General features: G+C 48.5%; 3 protein-coding genes across 8 annotated transcripts in view; 2 read left to right on the forward strand and 1 right to left on the reverse strand.

Annotated features, from left to right (window-relative positions):
* Nucleotides 1-15,003, reverse strand: part of CEP63 (centrosomal protein 63) — a 39,999-nt gene extending 24,996 nt beyond the window's left edge. Inside the window, exons 1-2 of one of the 2 annotated variants that reach the window (XM_071437340.1) lie at nt 14,760-15,003; nt 367-514 (exon numbers count right to left, since the gene is read on the reverse strand). The gene's annotated coding sequence lies outside the window, so the exon portion shown is untranslated. The remainder of the gene's footprint in view (nt 1-366; nt 515-14,759) is intronic. The other variant, XM_071437338.1, reaches the window with a different exon arrangement.
* On the forward strand, nt 1,818-14,766 carry LIPH (lipase H). Of its 5 annotated transcripts, XM_071437351.1 has the most exons (10): nt 1,818-2,077; nt 6,438-6,805; nt 7,469-7,577; nt 7,656-7,757; nt 8,721-8,810; nt 9,877-10,044; nt 10,830-10,925; nt 11,834-11,945; nt 12,897-13,070; nt 14,615-14,766. In XM_071437351.1, the coding sequence occupies exons 1-10, from the start codon at nt 2,026-2,028 to the stop codon at nt 14,685-14,687; spliced, it is 1,344 nt and encodes a 447-aa protein (XP_071293452.1). In that variant the 5' UTR covers nt 1,818-2,025; the 3' UTR covers nt 14,688-14,766. The 5 variants fall into 5 exon arrangements, with proteins under 5 accessions (XP_071293452.1, XP_071293449.1, XP_071293448.1 ...); XM_071437348.1 differs by having other exon boundaries at nt 7,469-7,757; XM_071437347.1 differs by lacking the exon at nt 1,818-2,077 and having other exon boundaries at nt 3,278-6,805.
* A 53-nt stretch (nt 15,004-15,056) lies between the features above and the next one.
* Nucleotides 15,057-18,510, forward strand: TMEM41A (transmembrane protein 41A). Its single transcript, XM_071437352.1, has 5 exons — nt 15,057-15,263; nt 15,340-15,493; nt 16,299-16,460; nt 17,008-17,146; nt 17,655-18,510. The coding sequence occupies exons 1-5, from the start codon at nt 15,166-15,168 to the stop codon at nt 17,873-17,875; spliced, it is 774 nt and encodes a 257-aa protein (XP_071293453.1). The 5' UTR covers nt 15,057-15,165; the 3' UTR covers nt 17,876-18,510.
* The last annotated feature ends 938 nt before the right edge of the window (nt 18,511-19,448 follow it).

Genomic DNA, 19,448 nt, shown 5'->3' on the forward strand with positions numbered 1-19,448 from the left:
GTGGCTGAGGCAGGATGTGTGGGGCAGGTGTGAAAGGTTGGTCAGCAGAACCTGTAAGCACTTGAATTCCTGCTCTCAGGATCTGATGGTGGTGGTGGACAGCATTTCCAGTGCTGACATCCTGGGAATGTTTGCCAATGTGTACAGTGAACAGACAGTCTAATCTATGCTGAATGGTGGTTACTCATAATCATGGTGTTCCAAGGGCTGGTTGAGAGTTCCAAGGAAGAACCTGCCAGTCCCAGTGTAGGGCCTCTTGACGTGCAAGCCACTCGGATGAGCAACCTCAGATGGGAAATTAAAATCAAAAAAAAGTGATAGGGAAAAGAAATGAGGAGGGCTTAGCTTCAGGCAACAAATTGTTACCTCTTTTTGTATTGAGATGAAAGGCAAGGCCCTCAAGGACCTTATTTTATCTCTGATTCTCAGATGCCTTTTGCAACAGGTAAAAGCCTTCTGTTCTTCATGTTTCACTGTTGGACCAATTCCGTCTCACCATTGGCAGAACTTCTTGCTAAGGGAAAATATTTTGACAGAGTTTAGGATTACTGGTAGAGGTGAGAAAGGAGCTGGAAGGAAAACAATGTTTAAATTATATTCTTTTGTCAGTGCAGCAGAAGAAGCACTGTCCTGGAGCTTCCAGATCCACAAATGTTATTTGGTGTCTTTTTTCAGAGTTCATCATCTTCAAAATAACAGGCCCCAGCTTTTGCCTGGGTGATTATCAGCATGGTACATGTTCAGTGAGACTCAGATTGCTGAGCTGCTTGAGGCTGAAGAGCTCAAGGTTCTTGTGAAAGAATCACGCTAGACACATGCTCTGCCTCAAGTGTGATCCATGCCTGCACCAGAGGAGCAGCACACACTTGTCTGAAGGAAAAGGAGCTGCAGACAGCAGGAAGAGTTAAGGATTAACCTGAGAATTAGCAAAGTCAAAAAGCTTAATAAGTACAGCATGGACCAAAGAACCAGCTATGCCACTGGGAGCTCTTACAGTTCAGCTCCTCATTGGATCATCACCAAGGGAAAGAAAGCAGAGCCTGGGCTTAATGAGGTACTTCTAATCCACCCCACATTCCCTTTCCCTGGCCTATGTTAGAAGAATTTGCTAAGAAAACACCAAGCAAAACTACCACCCAACTTCTATCCAGCAGCCATCCCTGCTCCCTCCCTTCTCATCCCTTTACAAACTCCTCACCACCCTCATTTTCCAATTTTGCCGCTATACCTTCCAGCTCCAATTTCAGACTTTCTTTCCTGCCCCTGATTGTTGTCTTTCCTTGGCAATCTCCTTCCTCCCATCCAGCAAAAAAAAAGCCTTCCTTAATTGAATTAGAGCTGAATTTATGAGGTTCCAGCAGGTCTGTGAGAAAATGTGGGAATGCCAGTTGTATGAGTGTTATCCAAAACAGCAGTTGCTTGGGAGCCCAGTGGAGAGCCAGACACCTCCAAGTGGTTACTTTGTCACAACACAGTGCTGTGCACCTGTCTCCTACCTGAGGTGGTGACAGGATTTGTAGAAGGGACTCTGGACTATGGCATTCAGGAGAGCAGGAGGGACATGGGAGATATTAGGGATCATCATGAAATCTCCAAAGGCAGGGCCCTGTGAAACCAAGCACCGGCCCCACCCAGATGCTTATCAGACTTGCAGTGCCATCTGCAGTCTTCCTGACATTCTTTGCAAAAGACAAATAAGCAATAATTTCATTAGTTTCAACAGGTGTAGTCAAATTGCTGCTTACAGCTACCAACCCATTGTGTCTTTGATTAGTCATCCCCCAAGGCAAACTATATTTAAATTAAGGAAACCTGCTAGAATAGAAGGTGCCCCACCTTCTTCAGAAGAAGCTTCATTTCACTGGTCTTCATTTCTTGGCTGGTAACTTCCTCCTTTCACCACACCTACTGTTACCGGCAGAAAAAAAAGCAAGCAAACTGCTGTCAGAGCCAGCAGACACATGCCAGAGAAATTGTGGGATCCTTCAAATCTCCTACCCGTAGAAGTTCCATGTGGAAGTCCATATGCTGAGGCTGTGTGTTGTGTTCATCTGCCTTTTGTACGGGGTGAAAACAGGTAAGAACTCAACCATTTGTTTTGAATGTTTTTGTCAAATATAACACATTTTCTGTGCTTTACAGCAACATGAATGTACCTGCCCTCTGCATTTACAGGTACTGCACAGGGTTTCTCACTAGCATTACTTATTTTGGCAAAGCAAATTATACTGGTTACATGAATGTAGTCAGCTCTAAGAGTTCCAAATGGAAAACCAGAACTATTTTTTATTTTCTTTTCCTCCCTTTGCAAACATTTCTCTTATATAAGTACTATCCATCGACACTGAAAATGTCATTTGAAATCTTCAGAGAATAATGATTTCTTCTCAGGGGTGTCATGTATGGCAGAGGCAAAGGATGAATTACCATTTATGAACAGTAAGCTCCATTTGATAGCCTCACAGCTCTACCAGAACAAACCCGTGTAACAATAAACAAATGTACTGCCTTGTGTTAGCATACACACGGGAGCAAGGTAAGTTACAGCTCTCTGCTTTGCAGGGAAAACAAACAGGGTTAAAAAAACAATGTTCTTATAAATACTAACTTGTGTTTCATCGGGTCCTCTGGAGTAATCTCAGGGTCGCCTTTTGCTTGGTTTGTTTGGTTAAGACTCTAAGAAATGCAGTCATGAGAAGTGGGAAAAGAGAACGGTCTGAAAAGGCACCAGTGAAATGCAGTGAGCTATTGAGCACCGGTTTAGGAGTGGAGAGCACATCCTCTTGGTGGAAAAGTGATGGAAATCTGCACTACTAAAGCCCTCGAGACTTTTGGTGTGGTAGTCAAGTGTGCTTAAAGGGGGATAAAGATATTGTTAGTAGTTAAGACCAGTCTGATGACACTCACTGTAAAAAGCCCAGGCAAGGTGGCAGGAGCCGCAGGGTCAGAGCTCCTGCAGACAGAGAAGCAGTGACACACTCACCTGAGCTCCATTCAGTGGAACAAGCAGCTCTGTGTCCTAAGGACCACAGCTGGGACAGCCACACATCCAGCCAAGTGACCACTGACCCACTGAGGTGATCTGTTGGAACATCTCTTTGCAAGAGGACAGGCTGGTAAAAACCTCAGCTGCTACTTTATTCATGCAAATAGCTCGGTACCACAGCTCCAAAATGCCACCATGGCAAACCCTGCCTGTCCACAGGATCAACATCAGCGAGAAAGCCTCCAAACACCATCTCCTAGAAAGGAATGAGACACACCAGGGGAAGACAGGCCTCAAAAGCACTGACTGACTGCAGTAAATACCAGGAGTCTGCCCAGGACTGTTCCACTCCCTGCAATACTCCCACCTGGGAGTATACCTAATTTCAGAATATATATATATATGTATGTATGTATGTATGTATGTATGTATATGTATAACTTCAGAACCAAGTAATTCTGAAGATGCCTCCACTGCTGCAATAGCACCTTGGAGGCTGATCTCAGGCTTGAGACCAAACGTGTCCAGCTCCCTGGCAGGTACATGGATTTAACACATTTTTATGCTCCCTGCTACGAGTTCTGAGAGATCAGAGCATCTTGCCCAACAAACCAGTGTTTGCCTCCTATTTTACATATCAAAAAACAGAGCAGAAGGAGAATGGGGATTGCCAGAGGCTGTCTAGCAAGCTAAGGCAGGGATGCTGGGTTAATGGCCATGTTCATTCCCCTTTACTGGAGGGAAGTGACCTGTTGGACATGGGTTAAGTACAGTGCCAGGGGATAAGTTTCTACCTCATTTATTTGCTTGCAGAGTAAATCTCACTAAGCCACCTGCCCCAGTCATTCTGGAGTTTCAAAGACACTTCCAGCCATTTGGGGAGGAGTCACTGTGCTCAGCAGAAGGAAGAGCTTTAAAGCCAGGTTAACTGGCCCTCCTCATGTGTCAGTTTTTGAACACATGGTGATGAGGCTGGGATTGGCACCAGCTTGCCAGAAGAGAAGCTGGCAAGTTTCCTCCCCTTATTAGCACTGATTTGATTTTGTTAATCAAAACAGAACCAATCTAACAGACCTGGTGCAGATATTATACAGTCCCTGTGTTAGGTACCAGCAAATGCTGACCAGCTTTTTGAAAACACTTCTGTACCAGAAGGTTTGGGCTGTTCTGATGACAAACATAGTGCTCCTCTGGGCAAGCCTCAGCACAGTGCAGGAGATACAGAAACAAATTAAGCAATCAGTGCAATCTTGCACCATATAGAAGTAATTCTTGCCTGGCATTTCTGCCTGTATTGCTACAGTTTCAGTGACAGTAAAGATAATTAACAACACTATATAGTGCTACTATACAATAACTGAAACAATGCCTAGTTATTAGTAAAATACACAGTTGTATTTTTTTTATGCTGCAGTAGCACCTAGAGGACAGTCACTGAGTCTCACCGGTGAGCTGGTGTGCATGAGCAAAAAATGTTAATTTTTCTCTGCTAGTTACTTTGGGGTCTCCACAAGAGCAGTGTCACAGAACTCTTGCTGCTGTTTCCCTGGAGCATCTTGGCACTGTAAGAATAAGCTGAGAGCAGGCTGGCCAGGAGGGAGCCACCCAGGCCACCTTTCCTCTTGGGAGCAGGGCCCAGAGTCACACTGTTCCTGGGAGTTCTGAGTGAAGCATTGCAGAGGCAGGAACACCCTGCATTAAAAGGCCTCTGATTTCACTGGGCCTTGCTGGGAGCTCATTTCCCACCACTCCTGTCACACCATTCATATGTTACCATAGGCTTTAAACAGGAAGGACTCAATGGATTTCAGATGTTAAAATTTATTTCTGAATTTATGGTAGCAATTAAAAATATTCAGTTGGACTTAACTGCAACATCCTTTTAGCCTATTAACTTTTATTTCTAGAGCTCCTGGGGCTTCTGCAAAGTAATTAGCAGAACTGTGGCAAGTGAGCAGATTGTTTAATGTGCTGGGCACATAGCATTTATATCACTCTCATGCTCCTGATTTCCTGAGGAGGAGAAAAGGGAAAGTTGCTCATAGAAACTGTGAGAGTTTCATCATTCACAAATTAAAATGCACAGAGCATTGGAGATTTGCTAGAGCATAATTAACTTAACAGCTGCAGGTTTTCTAAACCCTGCTACCTACTGAACAGTCCTTTAAGCAACAAAGATCAGGGAAATTCCTCTAGGAACTGTAGCCTGAACAATCACTGCAGCCCAGGACATATGTGTGAGAGAGACACTCTCCCTCACAAGGTTCCTCAATAAGATTATGAGGATTTGAGGGAAAGGATTATAAGCCAGGAAGAGGCTACTAAACCTGGGAGGGCCTTCATAAGTAGTGTCTGTCTGGCGACAGTTATTCCATTCCCTGCCAGTGCCCTGTTGGAGACTGTATGGGGCTCTGAAGGCTCAGCTGGTGTTCTGCTGGAAAAGCAAAGAACAAAGACAGGATTTCCAATGGCACAGGCCATCCCATCGAGCAGTACCCACATAAAATTCAGTTACACTTCAGCTGTGTATAAAGCACAATTACGATCTCACAGACCCAAGGGTGCCCCATGTTGCAGTCTGGAATGCCAGGCCACATGTGCACATACAAATGAAGCCTTGAGCTGCCCCTCACCACGGCAAGACTGCAGCTTGGCAGCTCCAGGCTGGAGGTACAAACCTACCCCAAGGACACCTGTTTGGCTGAGAACCTATTGATGCAGGACAACCCCCAGCCAGGGAATAGCATGCAGTGACTCCAATGATTCAGGAGGCTGTTCAATTGCTTTATTAAGCTATACTATATTAGATACTATACTAAACTCTATACTAAAGAAAAACCCATGACCCCTTACAGACAGTCACAGCACAGCTTTGACCTAATTGGTCAATCAATCCAAACACCCATCACCAGAGTCCAATTAACAAATCCCTTCTTTGATAAACAATCCCCATAACACATTCCACATGTGCCAAACAACAGGAACAGCAAGTAGAGATACAAATTGTTTTCTCTTCTCTCTCTGAGCTTTCTCACTGCCTTCCCCAGGAAAAATCCTGGGAGAAAGAATTATGTCTCTCTCAGTTCAAAGAGTATGTGAATACCACAGAAAACCTGTCCAGAACACCTGAGTGTGCTCACAAACCAGTACAGCAACCATCCCACCTGTTGGTCTCAATACCTTACTCACACCAATGAGATATTTGGACAGAGTCCCTGCCAACTCCCAGCTGCCACAGGAAGCAGGGCTGTGGTGTTTCAGGGAATGCTGCTCCAAAAGGTAACTTCAGTCATGAGCATGAGAGAGTGGAGAGGGAGAGAGGAGACAGGAGCAGCCCCTGTGGTCAGACAACGCACAACACACTTCCCTGCCCTGTGCAGGGTTGGCAGGTACAAGAGGCTAAAGAAAACCCCTTGGTGCCAAACTCCAATTGCCACTCTGCTCCTTTCAGATCCTCAGGAGACATGTCCTGCATTCACAGCCCTCAGCTTTGGGAATGCTTTGATAGGGACAGATCTGAAAGTGAAGCTGCTGCTCTACACCCGGCAGAACCCAAGCTGTGCCGAGGAGCTCCACTCAACAGCCTCCAAGTTCCTCAATGTGACCAAGAAAATTACCTTCATTGTCCACGGGTACCGATTCACAGGCTCTGCACCCGTCTGGATCCCTGACCTGGTGCATCTCCTGCTTTCTGTAGAGGACATGAATGTCATCATTGTGGACTGGAACCAGGGGGCAACAACTCTCATCTACAATTATGCTGCCAGGAAGTGCAAAAGAGTTGCTGAGATTCTGAAGAAACTTATAGATGAGATGTTGGTAAGTTGGACGCTCATGCTACGATACAGTCATTAAGGCACAGTATGTAAAGGGCACAAAGGAAGTGCTTAAACCAGCAGGAAGTCTGGGAATAGAAACTCCTAAAAAAGGAATACATTAATTTTTGGAAGTGCATGTGTACTGCAGTGCCAAATCCTACCCTTGGACTTGGTACAATGGTATTTTAGTGTAATATTCAGTTTACACTCTAAGTCTCTACATTTCTGGGTAGAAAGCTCTCCAGACATGTTTTCCCATACACAGAAACTCTACTTCCACTTTCTGTATATCCAAAGGCAACTTAAGGGGATTAGCTACATTTCACAGCTCCTCTAAGGTGTTGCACAGGCAATGATGATGCTGGATCCTTTAGGATCTGCTAATTCCTTGCAGGAACCACATGTGGGGCAACTGGAATTTTACTCCTGGCCCCATCCTGTCCACACTTGTAGTCACTGCCCCAGGAAAATACAAGCATTGCCTGAACTGTTCTCATCACAGCTCTCTGAGGTATAGGCCTTAAACAGCAATGCTGGCTGCTCTGTGGGACTGTCAATGGGGAAATATCTACACAAAGTGGAACACTGAGAGATGCTCCATTCCTCCTCCTAATTTTTTTTAATTTTCCAAAAACACATGACCACGAGTACTTTTACATCTCAGATTGATGGAGCGTCCCTTGACTCCATGCACATGATAGGAGTGAGCCTGGGAGCACACATCTCTGGCTTTGTGGGACAGATGTTTGATGGCACACTGGGAAGAATCACAGGTAAGCCCTCCTCCAGCAGTCCTCCTGCCCCAGGGAAGGGCAGCGAGGTGATGCCACGCCCATGGCTTTGTGCCGCAGGCCTGGACCCCGCGGGCCCCCTGTACAGGGGCACGGCACCGAGCGAGAGGCTGGACCCCACGGACGCACAGTTTGTGGATGTCATTCACTCCGACACCGACGGTAGGTGGCATTCCAGCTCCCTCCTGCACACGGAAACCCGGAGACTGACTGGGAGGAGCGCAAGGGGGGTTGCTGGGGGGCAGCAGCGCTGGGGTCCTCGTTCCTTTGGCCCAGGAGCGCAGCAGGCTCCCTCCCTGAGCCTCCGGGGCGCTGTGCTGCCCACGCTGTCCCCAGCACTCCCTCAGGAGCTGCTGGTTTATTTGCATTCCAAAACGTGCTGCTGACACAGCATTATCACCTGGCCCATGACTTACAAGGACTTCCTTAGGAACCGGTGGAGGAGGTCCTGCAGCACAGTCCGGCCAGAGCAGGACACACCAACATCCCACCAGGGGTCAGGCTGCATCTGAGCACACAGCATTTCCAGAGCTGGTCCCACAGTTCACTGACATGCACAGCAAATCAGTGATCCCCAGCCATGTTTCCCTGCATGATGCTTCCAGTCTCCATCCCACCTCTTAGGAGCTAAACTTTCCTCTAGGGCAAATCTGGACTCTCCCTCAGCCCTGTCCTTTTCCAGACCCACCAGCCAGGCCAGCAGTGCGATGCCAAGCCCCCCATGCTGCTCCCATGGCCACCTTACCCCTAACACTTGGCTTTCCCACCTAATTGCTGCCTCTCTTCTCCCAGCCCCTCTAGAAGTCAGATTTCAGCAGCACAGCAACATCCAGGTTTCACATCCCTTTTCCTCTCCTGCACACCAGTGACACAAACCCCCACATTTTGTACTGCTGCATGCACAGACTTATTTTAGGTAGTTGATACCATTGTTAAAATGACCCAGCTGGGACACAACTGTTTGGCCTGCTGCCTAAACAGAGGGATGACATTAGTATTCCTGTACAACCAGGCATCTTAGAGCTAAATAACTACTATTTTTTCCAGTTAGGTTGCTGTATTTCCTTCTTGTGCATTTTACAATTTAATGTTCCCTCCCTGAGCCCTGGTATTCCCTTTTGCTAGGTCTGGGTTATGGAGAAGCACTGGGCCATATCGACTTCTACCCCAACGGCGGGACCGACCAACCAGGCTGCCCACTGACAATATTTTCTGGTAATTAATCCTGCCCTGAACTGCACAAACCCTGACAAACTGTTTCCAATCAGAAAAAGAGGAGAAAGCCAGAGAATCATCATCACTGCTTAGAAAATACATGAAATCCATACTCTGGGAAAGCCATGGCAGCAACTTCTTCTCAGCACTGGTCTGACAGGGGTTTAGCTGATGTGCAACAGGCAGAGATGAGAGTCAGGGTGACCTCTCTGTGCCCCTGTCACAGTGCAAAAGGGACTAATCCTCTGTGCAAAAAGTTATCAGGTAGATGTGTGCCTTTGTTTTGTTGCTATGTCCAGAAAATCTGTGGGATTTTTTGTTTCTAATTACTTGGAGCACACGAAAGCCCAAGGACTAGCAGTGGCAAGGACCTGTTCAGAAAAAAGGCTCAAGATGAATGTGGAGCAGGCAGTTATCCCAAATCAAAGACACCTTCCTTGGCAGTGACAGAAGGTGCAGTCTGGAAGGCACAGCCCTAGTCTTGAACAAAAGAAAGCTTTTTTTCCTTTCAGCCTGGCAGCAGAACTGGTTTGATGAAAGCTGGGTAAAGAAGATACCTTACAGAAGGAAATGCAGTATTGTGAATTCAACCCTTATCAGACTCAAGAGAATCTACGTAGGAGAGCAGCCTGAGCCAAAAATCCCTAGGAAACGAGGCTTCACTGATTTTGCTGCTCATGCAACAACTCATTTTATTAGTTATGTCTTTCTAAAGAGTTTTTTATACCAAAATGGAAAGTCAGGTGCAAAGCTAAAAGCAATATCCAGCTGTCAGGCCTGAGCTCAGAGAGGAGAGAACACCAGAGACAGAAACTGATCCATAGCTGGATCCTCTGGAAATGCAGCAACCACACAAACAAATGTTTTAAAACCAAAAAGACAAGAGGAAAAGCAAAGCAGACACAGGCAGAGCTAAGTGCACTCAAAGGGAGAGGCTGCTGTTCTGCTACAGCCCAGTGCTCCCCAGTGCAATTTGTTGGGTTCAGACTGGTCAGTGACTGTCCACTGGTGTGTCCTGAGGCATGAGGATTGCTAATGAAATATTTCTTCCCTGTACATGATTAAGGGTTGCAGTATTTTAAATGTGACCACCAGAGGTCTGTTTTCCTGTTCCTGTCCTCCCTGACACAGAACTGCAATATCACCACATACCCCTGCAACTCGTACAGGAACTACAGGAATGGCAAATGCACCAGCTGTGAACCCTTCTGGCCCATGCCATGCCCCATCCTAGGTAAGGATCCAGGGAATGTCCATCCATCCTCAATACTGAGCTGCCTGTTGGCACTTAACTCAGAGGGTGATGTTTTGCTGGAGGACTAACATGACATGGTGCTTTGCAAAAGCATCAAAGTTATTTCACTGAGGTGTTTGAGGCATCTCAGGCCTGCTCCTTGTAATATCACATCATGGTATGATTTAGAACAGAAATCCACAGGTAAAGGATCCAGAACTAGGAAAGCCAAAACTAGACTTGGGATCTTTACACTAAAGTCAGAGAAACAGTGAATTTAACTCCCTCAGTTGCAGAGTTTGGGGGACAGGGGCCTGTTCTTGCTAAAATAAGATTTACAAGTAAATTCCCAGCACCACAAATCCCTCTGTGCTCTAAAAGGAATGGCAAATGTGTGAACAAAGGGAATTCCTGGACTTGTCTGCCCCAGCCTGGGTGTGACAGCCCAACCTCAGGCTGGCAGCTCTGAAATGTTGATGCTGAAACACCTGACACTTCCAGAAAGGAACTAGCAAAGCCATGGGGATGATTTTCATTCTGCACTGCAAAATGAAACCCTTGACCATGGATAGCAGATGTGGAAAAATATCAGCTTGAAGAAAGTGCTGAACAGTAACCAGGCATATTCAGTGCTAAGCCTTTGGAGTACAGGAGGATGGGTGTCAGTGCTACTTGGCAGCTGGAAGACAATGCACTATTTCTTAAATACTTGCTTATTTTCAGCCATTTAGTGGCTCATCTACCTGTGCAGTAACTTGGTTTCATTTTCAAACTGTCACCTGCAGGTTATTATGCCTATGAGTGGAAAAGCTATTTAACACAACAGAGCCATCCAGTGACAAGTATGTTTTTCGACACGGCGGACAAAGGGCCATTTTGCAGTAAGTGACTGAGATTTCTGAGATTATTTTTCTTTGTGCATTGCCTCTGTCAGCAGCAGCCAAGCAGAGATAGTCATTTGCTGGTGGTGTTACAGCCAGCATTTTAGAAACTCCAGTTGCTGCTGGATGAAATTGTGTCCATCTGTGGTTTGCCAAAATCTTCTTTTATCTGCCAACCTGTCCAGTGCTGGGAAAGCCAACTTGCTTACAGTTCTAGGAAACTGGTTGAGAACTTTCAAATTAAGTATAAAAGTTCCCAAATCATGTTTCAAAGCAACACACCATTCTTTTGTCAAACTAAGAGGTGTGTGGGAACAGTAAGAGAGAAAGGCAGGTTGTACAGGTGAAAAAGCTACCCTAGAGAAAAATGAGAGGGTCAGGGAGAGGAAGAGAATCTGTGGAAAAAGGTTTCACCAAGGTGAAAAGTTTCATCTCATCCCTGTGATTACCAACATACCAGGGCATGGGCTGGGATTATGGCCTGAGCTCCAGTGCTGGTCAGCAAGTGAATTCAGACTGACAGATCAAAGAACAGAAAATTCTGCTCTGTGACAGAGATGACAAATACAAAGAACAGAAATGGAGGGGTTCAGAGGGGGATCAAAGAAAGAAATACAGTCTGGAAGTGAAGGGGGAAGGCAGGCAGTGAAAGGCAGCGTGCTGGGAACCACACAGAGACCATCCTGCATGGATAACCCTTGCTGCAGTGCTCTCCTGACACCTCCTAGTGTTTCTGGTTGAAATCTCTGCAAAGGGAGATGGAGAGAAGGGAGGAGAGAGGGATTTTCCAGATGAACTGCAGGGGCTGTGTCCATGCTGTACCCACAGCTCTGCTCCCAGACAGTGCCCAGCCTGGACAGCAGACTGAGCCCACAGGGTCTAACCCCACTCACTCTCTTTCCCCTCAGTCTATCACTACCTGGTGGATATTATCACATGGAACAGAGACACCAGGAGAGGCACCTTCAGCATTGTGCTAGCTGATGAAGATGGGAGGAAGGCAGAATCAAAAGTTAATCCGTAAGTTTTACTAGTCTGAGCTTTTCTAGGTGTTAGTGCATCCCTTGGTACAACTGCATCTGGGAGGAGGTGACACAATTTCACAATTTCCCAATTTCTCTGCTGATACTTGCTAATGCACATGTGATTTATTGGCCCTAAGGGATTTCCACAGCCTCCCCCAGCACACAGCCCTGACAGCCCAGCCTTTTGGTTTGGGCCCTTCTCTGTCATCTTAAGGACTGAAGTGTACAATCTCAGCCAGCAGCACAGCTGCCCTAGGCTTCCACTAAAGCAGAAAGAAAATATCTCCCCCCTTTTCCTTCCTCTCACAGGGTGTGTTCTGTTCTAGTTCCCAGTGCCCAAGACAGTTGGGGATTAACCTGGGCCTGAATATGTCACATCCAAAATCAATTCATTCCACTCAGAGAGACAAATTAATGGTGTTTATGTGACATGAAAATTCCTGAGTGATCAGAATTACACTTCAGCCAAACAAACCTGCACAACTAGTTTTCCCAAGTTTCTCTAAGTGCACATTCCCTCAGGCATATCTGATATCTGCTTGCACTGGAGCAATCAGCATTGATCCCACACCAAGGCCAGAGCAGATTTCATGCATATCTCAAAGTGACTCCGTGTTCAGGCCTGCACAGACAGCCAGGCACAAATATCACATGGGCCCAGTTCACTTGGGATCAAAGCAGAATCACAGCAAAAATTCTGGTTTGGGACCACATGGCATCCAACCTCCGTGTCCCCACTTCCACCCCAAAAACCTGAGGGCAGAAGTGGCTGAGCAGGTTGACACCAGGAGACCCGAATCCATACCCATTTCCTGTAAATCAGAAACTGATCACAAGCTCAGGCCGCCTCCCCCAGCCTGTTTCTAATATTACAGTGACTACATTAAACCCAGTGCTATTCCCTTGGTGACTCTCTGACACTCTCTCTTGTCTTCTTCACCTTTAGAGAAGCTGCCACCTTCCAGAAGTACAAACAAATCACTTTGCTCATTGGGTTTGACCAGGATCTTGAAAATGTGGAAAGAATTTCCTTGACATTTTCCACGGGATCTCTCATTGGCCCAAAATTCAAACTCAGGATTCTCCAAATGAGGTTCCACTCACTGACAAACCCAGAAAGGTGAGCAGATATTTACAAACCATTTCTGTTGGTGCAGACTGGACAGAAGTAAAGGAATCTCCCAGATTCCTGGCCTGGCTATGTGCAGAAGAATTAGATTTATTTTACATTTAGTAATTCACATACACATATCTTGGGAATAATTTCCCCTTTAATGGAATCCCACAGCTGAATACTTACTCGAACACAGGGGCTGTCTTATTGCACTGGGAACATGTCATGTGTGATGTGACTCTGACGTGGCCTGACACCTCAACCTTTGGTCAGGAAAATTACCTTTGGGAAGCTGCCCAGGCCTGAGCTCTAGGATGGAGGGAAATGCAGAACTCTGGGAAGAACAGATGTTCAGCCCCAAATACACATTTTATATCCCAGTCAATTTGTATGGCTAGTGAAGCAGGGAGATTAATTTACTCCTGGAATTCCAGAAAGTGGGAGCTGCTGGCTGCTTTGCCCCAAAGCCCTGGCTGGTACCCATAACATCAGGGCTGCCTCTCAAGCATTGCTGATGAGATTTCTATCACCTCATTAGCCTCTGTCTGCTCTGCTGTCCTACCCCTAAGCTTCCTACCTCTGGAGGTTTGGAGCTCTGCCTGAGCTCAGCAAGCACAGAATCTGTTACCCTGCCCCTGTGTGCAAGGCCACTGTGGACACCACAGCATGCTCTGAGTTTGGCTTAAAACAAGGCTGGAAGATCACAGGCTCAGGAGGGTGAAGCAAACAGACATACAGAGCTGCAGAACATGTTTCTTTGCATTTCATGAGGTCTGCTACCCTTATCCTAGCCTTGGAACAAGGAAAAGATTGTGTACATCTACTAAACAATGTCCTGCATCTCTCCCCTTGCTGCCACCTCGTCTCCTGTCCCACACCTCCACAGTCACTTCCAGTCCCAGATACACATTTAGTCTTTTAAAAAGCAGACACAAATGCCCCCATATTTAATCACAGGATGCTGTCTCTCCCCAGTGAGGGGCTGCCACAGGCCATAAACACAGTTCAGGACTTTCAACACATCATCTAATCAGTCATTGCCACAGGGAGGGATGTCCTGCCCTCTCCCCTTCCCTGTTGCTCAACCTACTACACAGGGCTAATGTTCATATTTCCCTAGTGAAAGCCCAAGTATTTCCTCAGGTTTTTTTGGCTGGACTAGGTCCAGACCAGATCTGTGTTTGGACCCTGGTTAGAGCAGTGGCAGAATTTCTCATGTCTGGAGCAGGGAAGGGGCAGAACAGGCAGGTGGGTAGAAGGACCTCCTTGTTTTGTGGACTGGATTAAAGGGAACCATGGACTCTGCAGCCAGTGCCCATCTGTTTGCTCGATTTTTTTGTGATCCTTTTTTTCCACAAGCAAAAGATAACATAGAACAGAATGGTAAAATGCTCAAGGTATCCCTGGCTTAAAGCCAACCTCCCTTCAGGTGGACTTGGAGCCAGTTCTCTTGATGAGAGAGATGACTTATTTTATGTAGGCCTTCAGCAGGTGGGGAGATGACAGAAAAAAACACCGTTTTTTTCACTTTTGGCCGTGTTTTCACACAGACCCCAGCTGTGCCGGTACGACCTAGTCCTGACTGAGAACACCCAGAAAACCTTCAAGCCCATCCCATGCTGAAGCAGGAGCTGAGTCCCGAGGACACTGTGCCCGGACAGGGCAGAGACGTTTCCCCGCCGTGTGGGGACTCACCTGGTGGGGCCCGGGCGCCTTCTGAGGGGACCGAGCAGCGGGACCGCTCTCCACGCAGTGTACAAACGGGCTGGGGGAGTGACAATAAAACCATAGCGGCACACGGCTTTAAAGCGTGGCTTTAAAAGGGGGGCTCAAAGCGAGCGTTTCAAACGGAGATTTAAAGCGTGTATGCGCGGCGTGGAGCCCTCATGATCAGCAGCCGCCAGCCGGCCCCACGAATACCCCGCAGCCCCCTCACGCCCACGCCCACCATCGCTGCCCAGAGGCCCCGCCCCTTGCTGAGGCCCCGCCCCGCGCCTGCGCAGCCGCTCGGGGCGCCGAGGGCGGCAGGGCCGGGCCGGGAGGGGCCGGGTTCCCTCGGCTCGGCTCTGTCCGGTGGCGGCGGCGGCGGCCCCGACCCGGGATGTGGCGGCGCCCGGCTGGGCTCCTGCTCGTCTTCGTGGCCGCCACGGCCGCGCTGTGGCTGCTGTCGGTGCGGCTGAGCGCGGGGCAGACACGCAGGTAGGTGTGGGCGGCCGGCGCTGCCCGTGGGTCCCTCCCTTCCCCCGGCGCTGCCCGTGCGTCTCTCCCCTCGCAGGGCGCTGCGGTTCCCGGCGGACCTGGAGGAGCTGCGGGATCTGGCCGAGGCGCTGCGGGACTACGAGCGACAGCACCGGGGCGCGGCGCTGGCCCTGTTCTGCTGCGCGTACCTGTACAAGCAGAGTTTCGCCATTCCCGGCTCCAGCCTCCTGGTACGGGTGGGCGGCGCGGGGCGAGGGGCCGGGGACTCACGGACCGGGCAGGAGGAGCCGGAGGGACCGAGCGGGCCCGCACCTGAGCAGGAGTAACCCTTAGTAGCAGTACGGGTCGGGGCTGACATGCTGGAGAGCAGCTCTGCTGGGAAGGATCGGGGAGTGTTGGTGGATAATGAATGTGTCCTGAGGGCCAGGAAGGGCAGTGGGACCCTGCAGGGCCAGGAAGGTCAGTGAGATCCTGCATTGCCAGCAGGTCAGGGAGTGATCCTGCCCCTCTGCTCAGCCCTGTGAGGCACAGCTGGGGTGCCAGGTCCAGATCTGGGCTCCTCAGGAATATAGAGACAAGGAGGAGAGGGTCCAGTGGAGGCCACAAAGAGGTGCAGCTGGAGCATCTCTCTGATGAGAGATGGTTAGTCTGGAGAATACTGAGAGGGGATCTCATTAATGCATATAAATATCTCCAAGGGATGTCAGAGGATGGTGCCAGACTGTTCAGTGGTGCCCAGCAACAGGACAAGGAGCAATGGCCATAAACTAAAACACAAGAAGTTTCACCTCAATATGAGGAAGGACTTCCTTCCATGGAGGATGGAGAGCTCTGTGAACAGCTGTCCAAGGGAGGGCAAAGTCTTCTCTGGCGGCATCCCAAACCCACCTGTTCCTGTGTCACCTGCTCTAGGTGACCCAGCCTTGGCAGGGCATTTGGACTGGATCATTTCCAGAGGCCCTTTCCAACCCTAACAATTCTGTGGTTCTGTGACACACCGTGTCCCCCAGGCCTCACTCCATGTTGTCCCCACAGAATGTCCTGGCTGGAGCACTCTTTGGACCATGGATGGGGCTGGTGCTGTGCTCAGTGCTCACGTCTGTGGGAGCCACCTTCTGCTACCTGCTCTCTGCAGCTTTTGGCAAGCAGCTCATAGTGCACTTCTTCCCTGAGAAGGTGGCTCTGCTGCAAGGGAAGGTAAGAGCTGGCAGTTCTGCTGACACCCATGATGGCCCTGGGCCAGGCTGCTCTTGGGGTGACAGTGAAAGCCAGTGTGTGCAGGGGATGCACCAGGCCTGCTGAGGGCACAGTCTAGGAGCAGGCTGCCCTCTTGGAGCAAGCCTGTTGGCAGAGGGGCTGCCAGGAAAATCCTGGATCCTAAGGAAAAGCAGATATGAAATAAAGGAGGATTTGGGAAGCCTCTGTGCTCCAGAACTGCCTCTATCCATCCCATGCTGTGTTGTACACTAGAGCTGGTTCTGCTCTTGACTTCCTGATCTTTTATTCTGGTGAGATCCCATTTCCACCCCTCTTTGAAGAGGGCTGGCTCACCATTAGGCTCCATACAGACACAGTATTGCTGCTTTCCCTCAGTTCTGAACTGATGGTACACATCATGGTACACAGTTAATTTTTCTTTTAACATGGTGGCATGTTAGAAGAAAAATTCACTCCGTTATTGTGGCCATTTGAATGTTACTGCCGTTTGAGGAGCAGGAATGATATGGAACATTTCTTTTGGCAGGTAGAAGAGAACAGGAGCTGCTTATTTTTCTTCTTGTTGTTCCTGAGGCTGTTCCCCATGACACCAAACTGGTTTCTGAACCTCTCGGCTCCCATTTTAAACATCCCCATGTCCCAGTTCTTTCTCTCCGTTCTCATTGGTAAGGCCTGGGGACACAGCCTGAGGGGACAGTGTGACACTGCTGCTCACAGAGCCAAGGAGGGCAGAGCTGGGACTCTGACCCTTGGTCTGTTTCCTCTCTGCTGCCCTTGAGCATTCTGGAGGTGTCACCAGTGCTGCAAATTTTGCTTTACACCTGGTTCTTTCTGTTACAAGTACAAACCCCAGTGTCTGTGTAATGGCTGTACATTAAAACACTGAGTTCTACCTCAACATGAGGAATAACTTTCCATGGAGGGTGGCAGAGCACTAGGACAGCTGCCCAGGGAGGGCATGGAGTCTCCTTCTCTGGAAATGTTCAAGATTCCCCTGGACACATTCCTGTGTTACCTGCTCTGGGTAACCCTTCCTTAGCAAGGGGACTGGATGATCTCCAGAGGTCCTTCAAACCCTAGCAGTTCTGTGATTTCTGTGTCTGACTTTGGGCATATTTAGCTAATTTTCTCCAGAGGGGAACTAACAGCTTTTTTCTGCTCTGATTCCTTCAGGCCTTACACCATACAATTTCATCTGTGTGCAGACAGGGGCCATTCTGTCCCAAATCACCTCTCTGGATGCCATCTTCTCCTGGGACACACTGCTCAAGCTGCTGGCCATGGCTGTGGCAGCGCTGATTCCAGGGACCCTCATCAAGAGATACAGCAAGAAACACCTGAAGCTGGATGGAGACAAGCAAGCTCAGACACTAAATGGCAGAAAGAGCTTGTGATGGCTTATGTGCCCCAGTTTTGGGGTAAAAGCTGCAGGACTTTCTTCCCAGGGGTTATATTCTGCATGCTCTGTGCCACCAAGGACAGTGGCAATTTTTAATCATCCTTCTCATCTCAGAGGAGGTGTCCATTCTTATTTTTAATGAATGTTTATCTGTGCATGTATCTGCACGGAGAGAGAGATACAGGGGTTTTGTGAACACTCAGTTAATTTGCCTGTTTCATTTAAATCAGTCTCCTGTGTGCCTGAGGCTGTGGGGAATAAAAGGAGTACTGGCATCCTGTGAGGAAGGCAAACCAGAACCCAGCTGTGGATCACTGGGCAAGCACAACCCTGCGGGCAGTAGGCAGGCCCTGCTCCCTCCAACTGCAGACAGATTTAGCATTTTTGGCCTGAAATGATGAGCCATGTGCTCCTGTGCAGCTGTACAAGCACCAAGCTGAAAAAATAATGGTGTTTCAGGGTGCAGCTGTGAAAGATTCTTCTTTGATTCCCATGTTAAACCAGCACACTGCAGCAAAATGCTGGCGATTGGAGCTGCCTGAATCAGTCATGTCAAAACACTTGAGACAGCTTCTCTGGTCTGCCAGTGGCTGCTACTCCCCATGGAGAATAAAGGCTAAAGAACAGGAATGGATGTGCCTGACTGGCAGAGATTTGTCCTTGAAAAGCACCTTGAAACCCACACATTTGCTCCTGTATAACTAGGAGGATTCCAAATAAAGAGGTGGGCTCTGTCCCAGCTGTGGGATCCCAGAATGGTTTGGATTGGAAGGGATCCTAAAACCCATCCTGTTTCACCCCCTGTCATGGGCAGGGACACTTCCAGTACCCCAGGTTGCTCTAAGCCTCATGCAGCCTGGCCTGGGACACTTCCAGGGATCCAGGGGCAGCCTCAGCTTCTCTGGGCAACCTGTGCCAGGACCTCACCACCCTCCTCCCCCTGGGATGATACTCTGCTCTTGGGGTTTAGGTATTTGCTCTCCATAAGGAGATCCACTTGGATGATAAAGTAACCTTCCTGGTATGGAAGGGGGCAGATGGGAGACCCCAGAGCTTCGTGACATCATCCCAAAGTCCATGAGAACCCATTCCCAGATCACCAAACCAGCCTACAGCATTGAAGTACACTGGCTTTTTATTCCATGCATTGTTTGCTTTGATAGTCATTCTTGTTTCCATCACTGTACACTGGTCAATACAAAAAAAAATCAAGTTTGTCTCAGGAATCCACAGAGCAAGGAGGAGGGGATGAACACTACTGGACAGGGCCAAGATGAAATGGGTACTTAACACGACAGTGGGGAGGGCAACATTCAGCTCTGGGAGAAAATCTAGGCTAGTGTTCAGGAGCTGTCAGCAGCCACGAGAACGGGATCAGGGAACTCGGGATGCTGGAAAGGAAACCCACAGTTTACTCCGGCCCTGGAATGCGCTGTTACTACAAGGAGTAAGCAGGCTCACCTGCACCTCTCAACCCAGACCCTGCCAGGAGAGGACGTGCAAGGAACCATAGCAGAGGTGCCAATACAGCAATGTGGGGACTGTGTCTGTGCAATCCAGGGAGGTGT

The sequence above is a fragment of the Agelaius tricolor genome, unplaced genomic scaffold, assembly GCF_023055355.1.
Source record: "Agelaius tricolor isolate 1412-34295 unplaced genomic scaffold, bAgeTri1.0.p SCAF_12, whole genome shotgun sequence".
NCBI lineage: Eukaryota > Metazoa > Chordata > Aves > Passeriformes > Icteridae > Agelaius > Agelaius tricolor.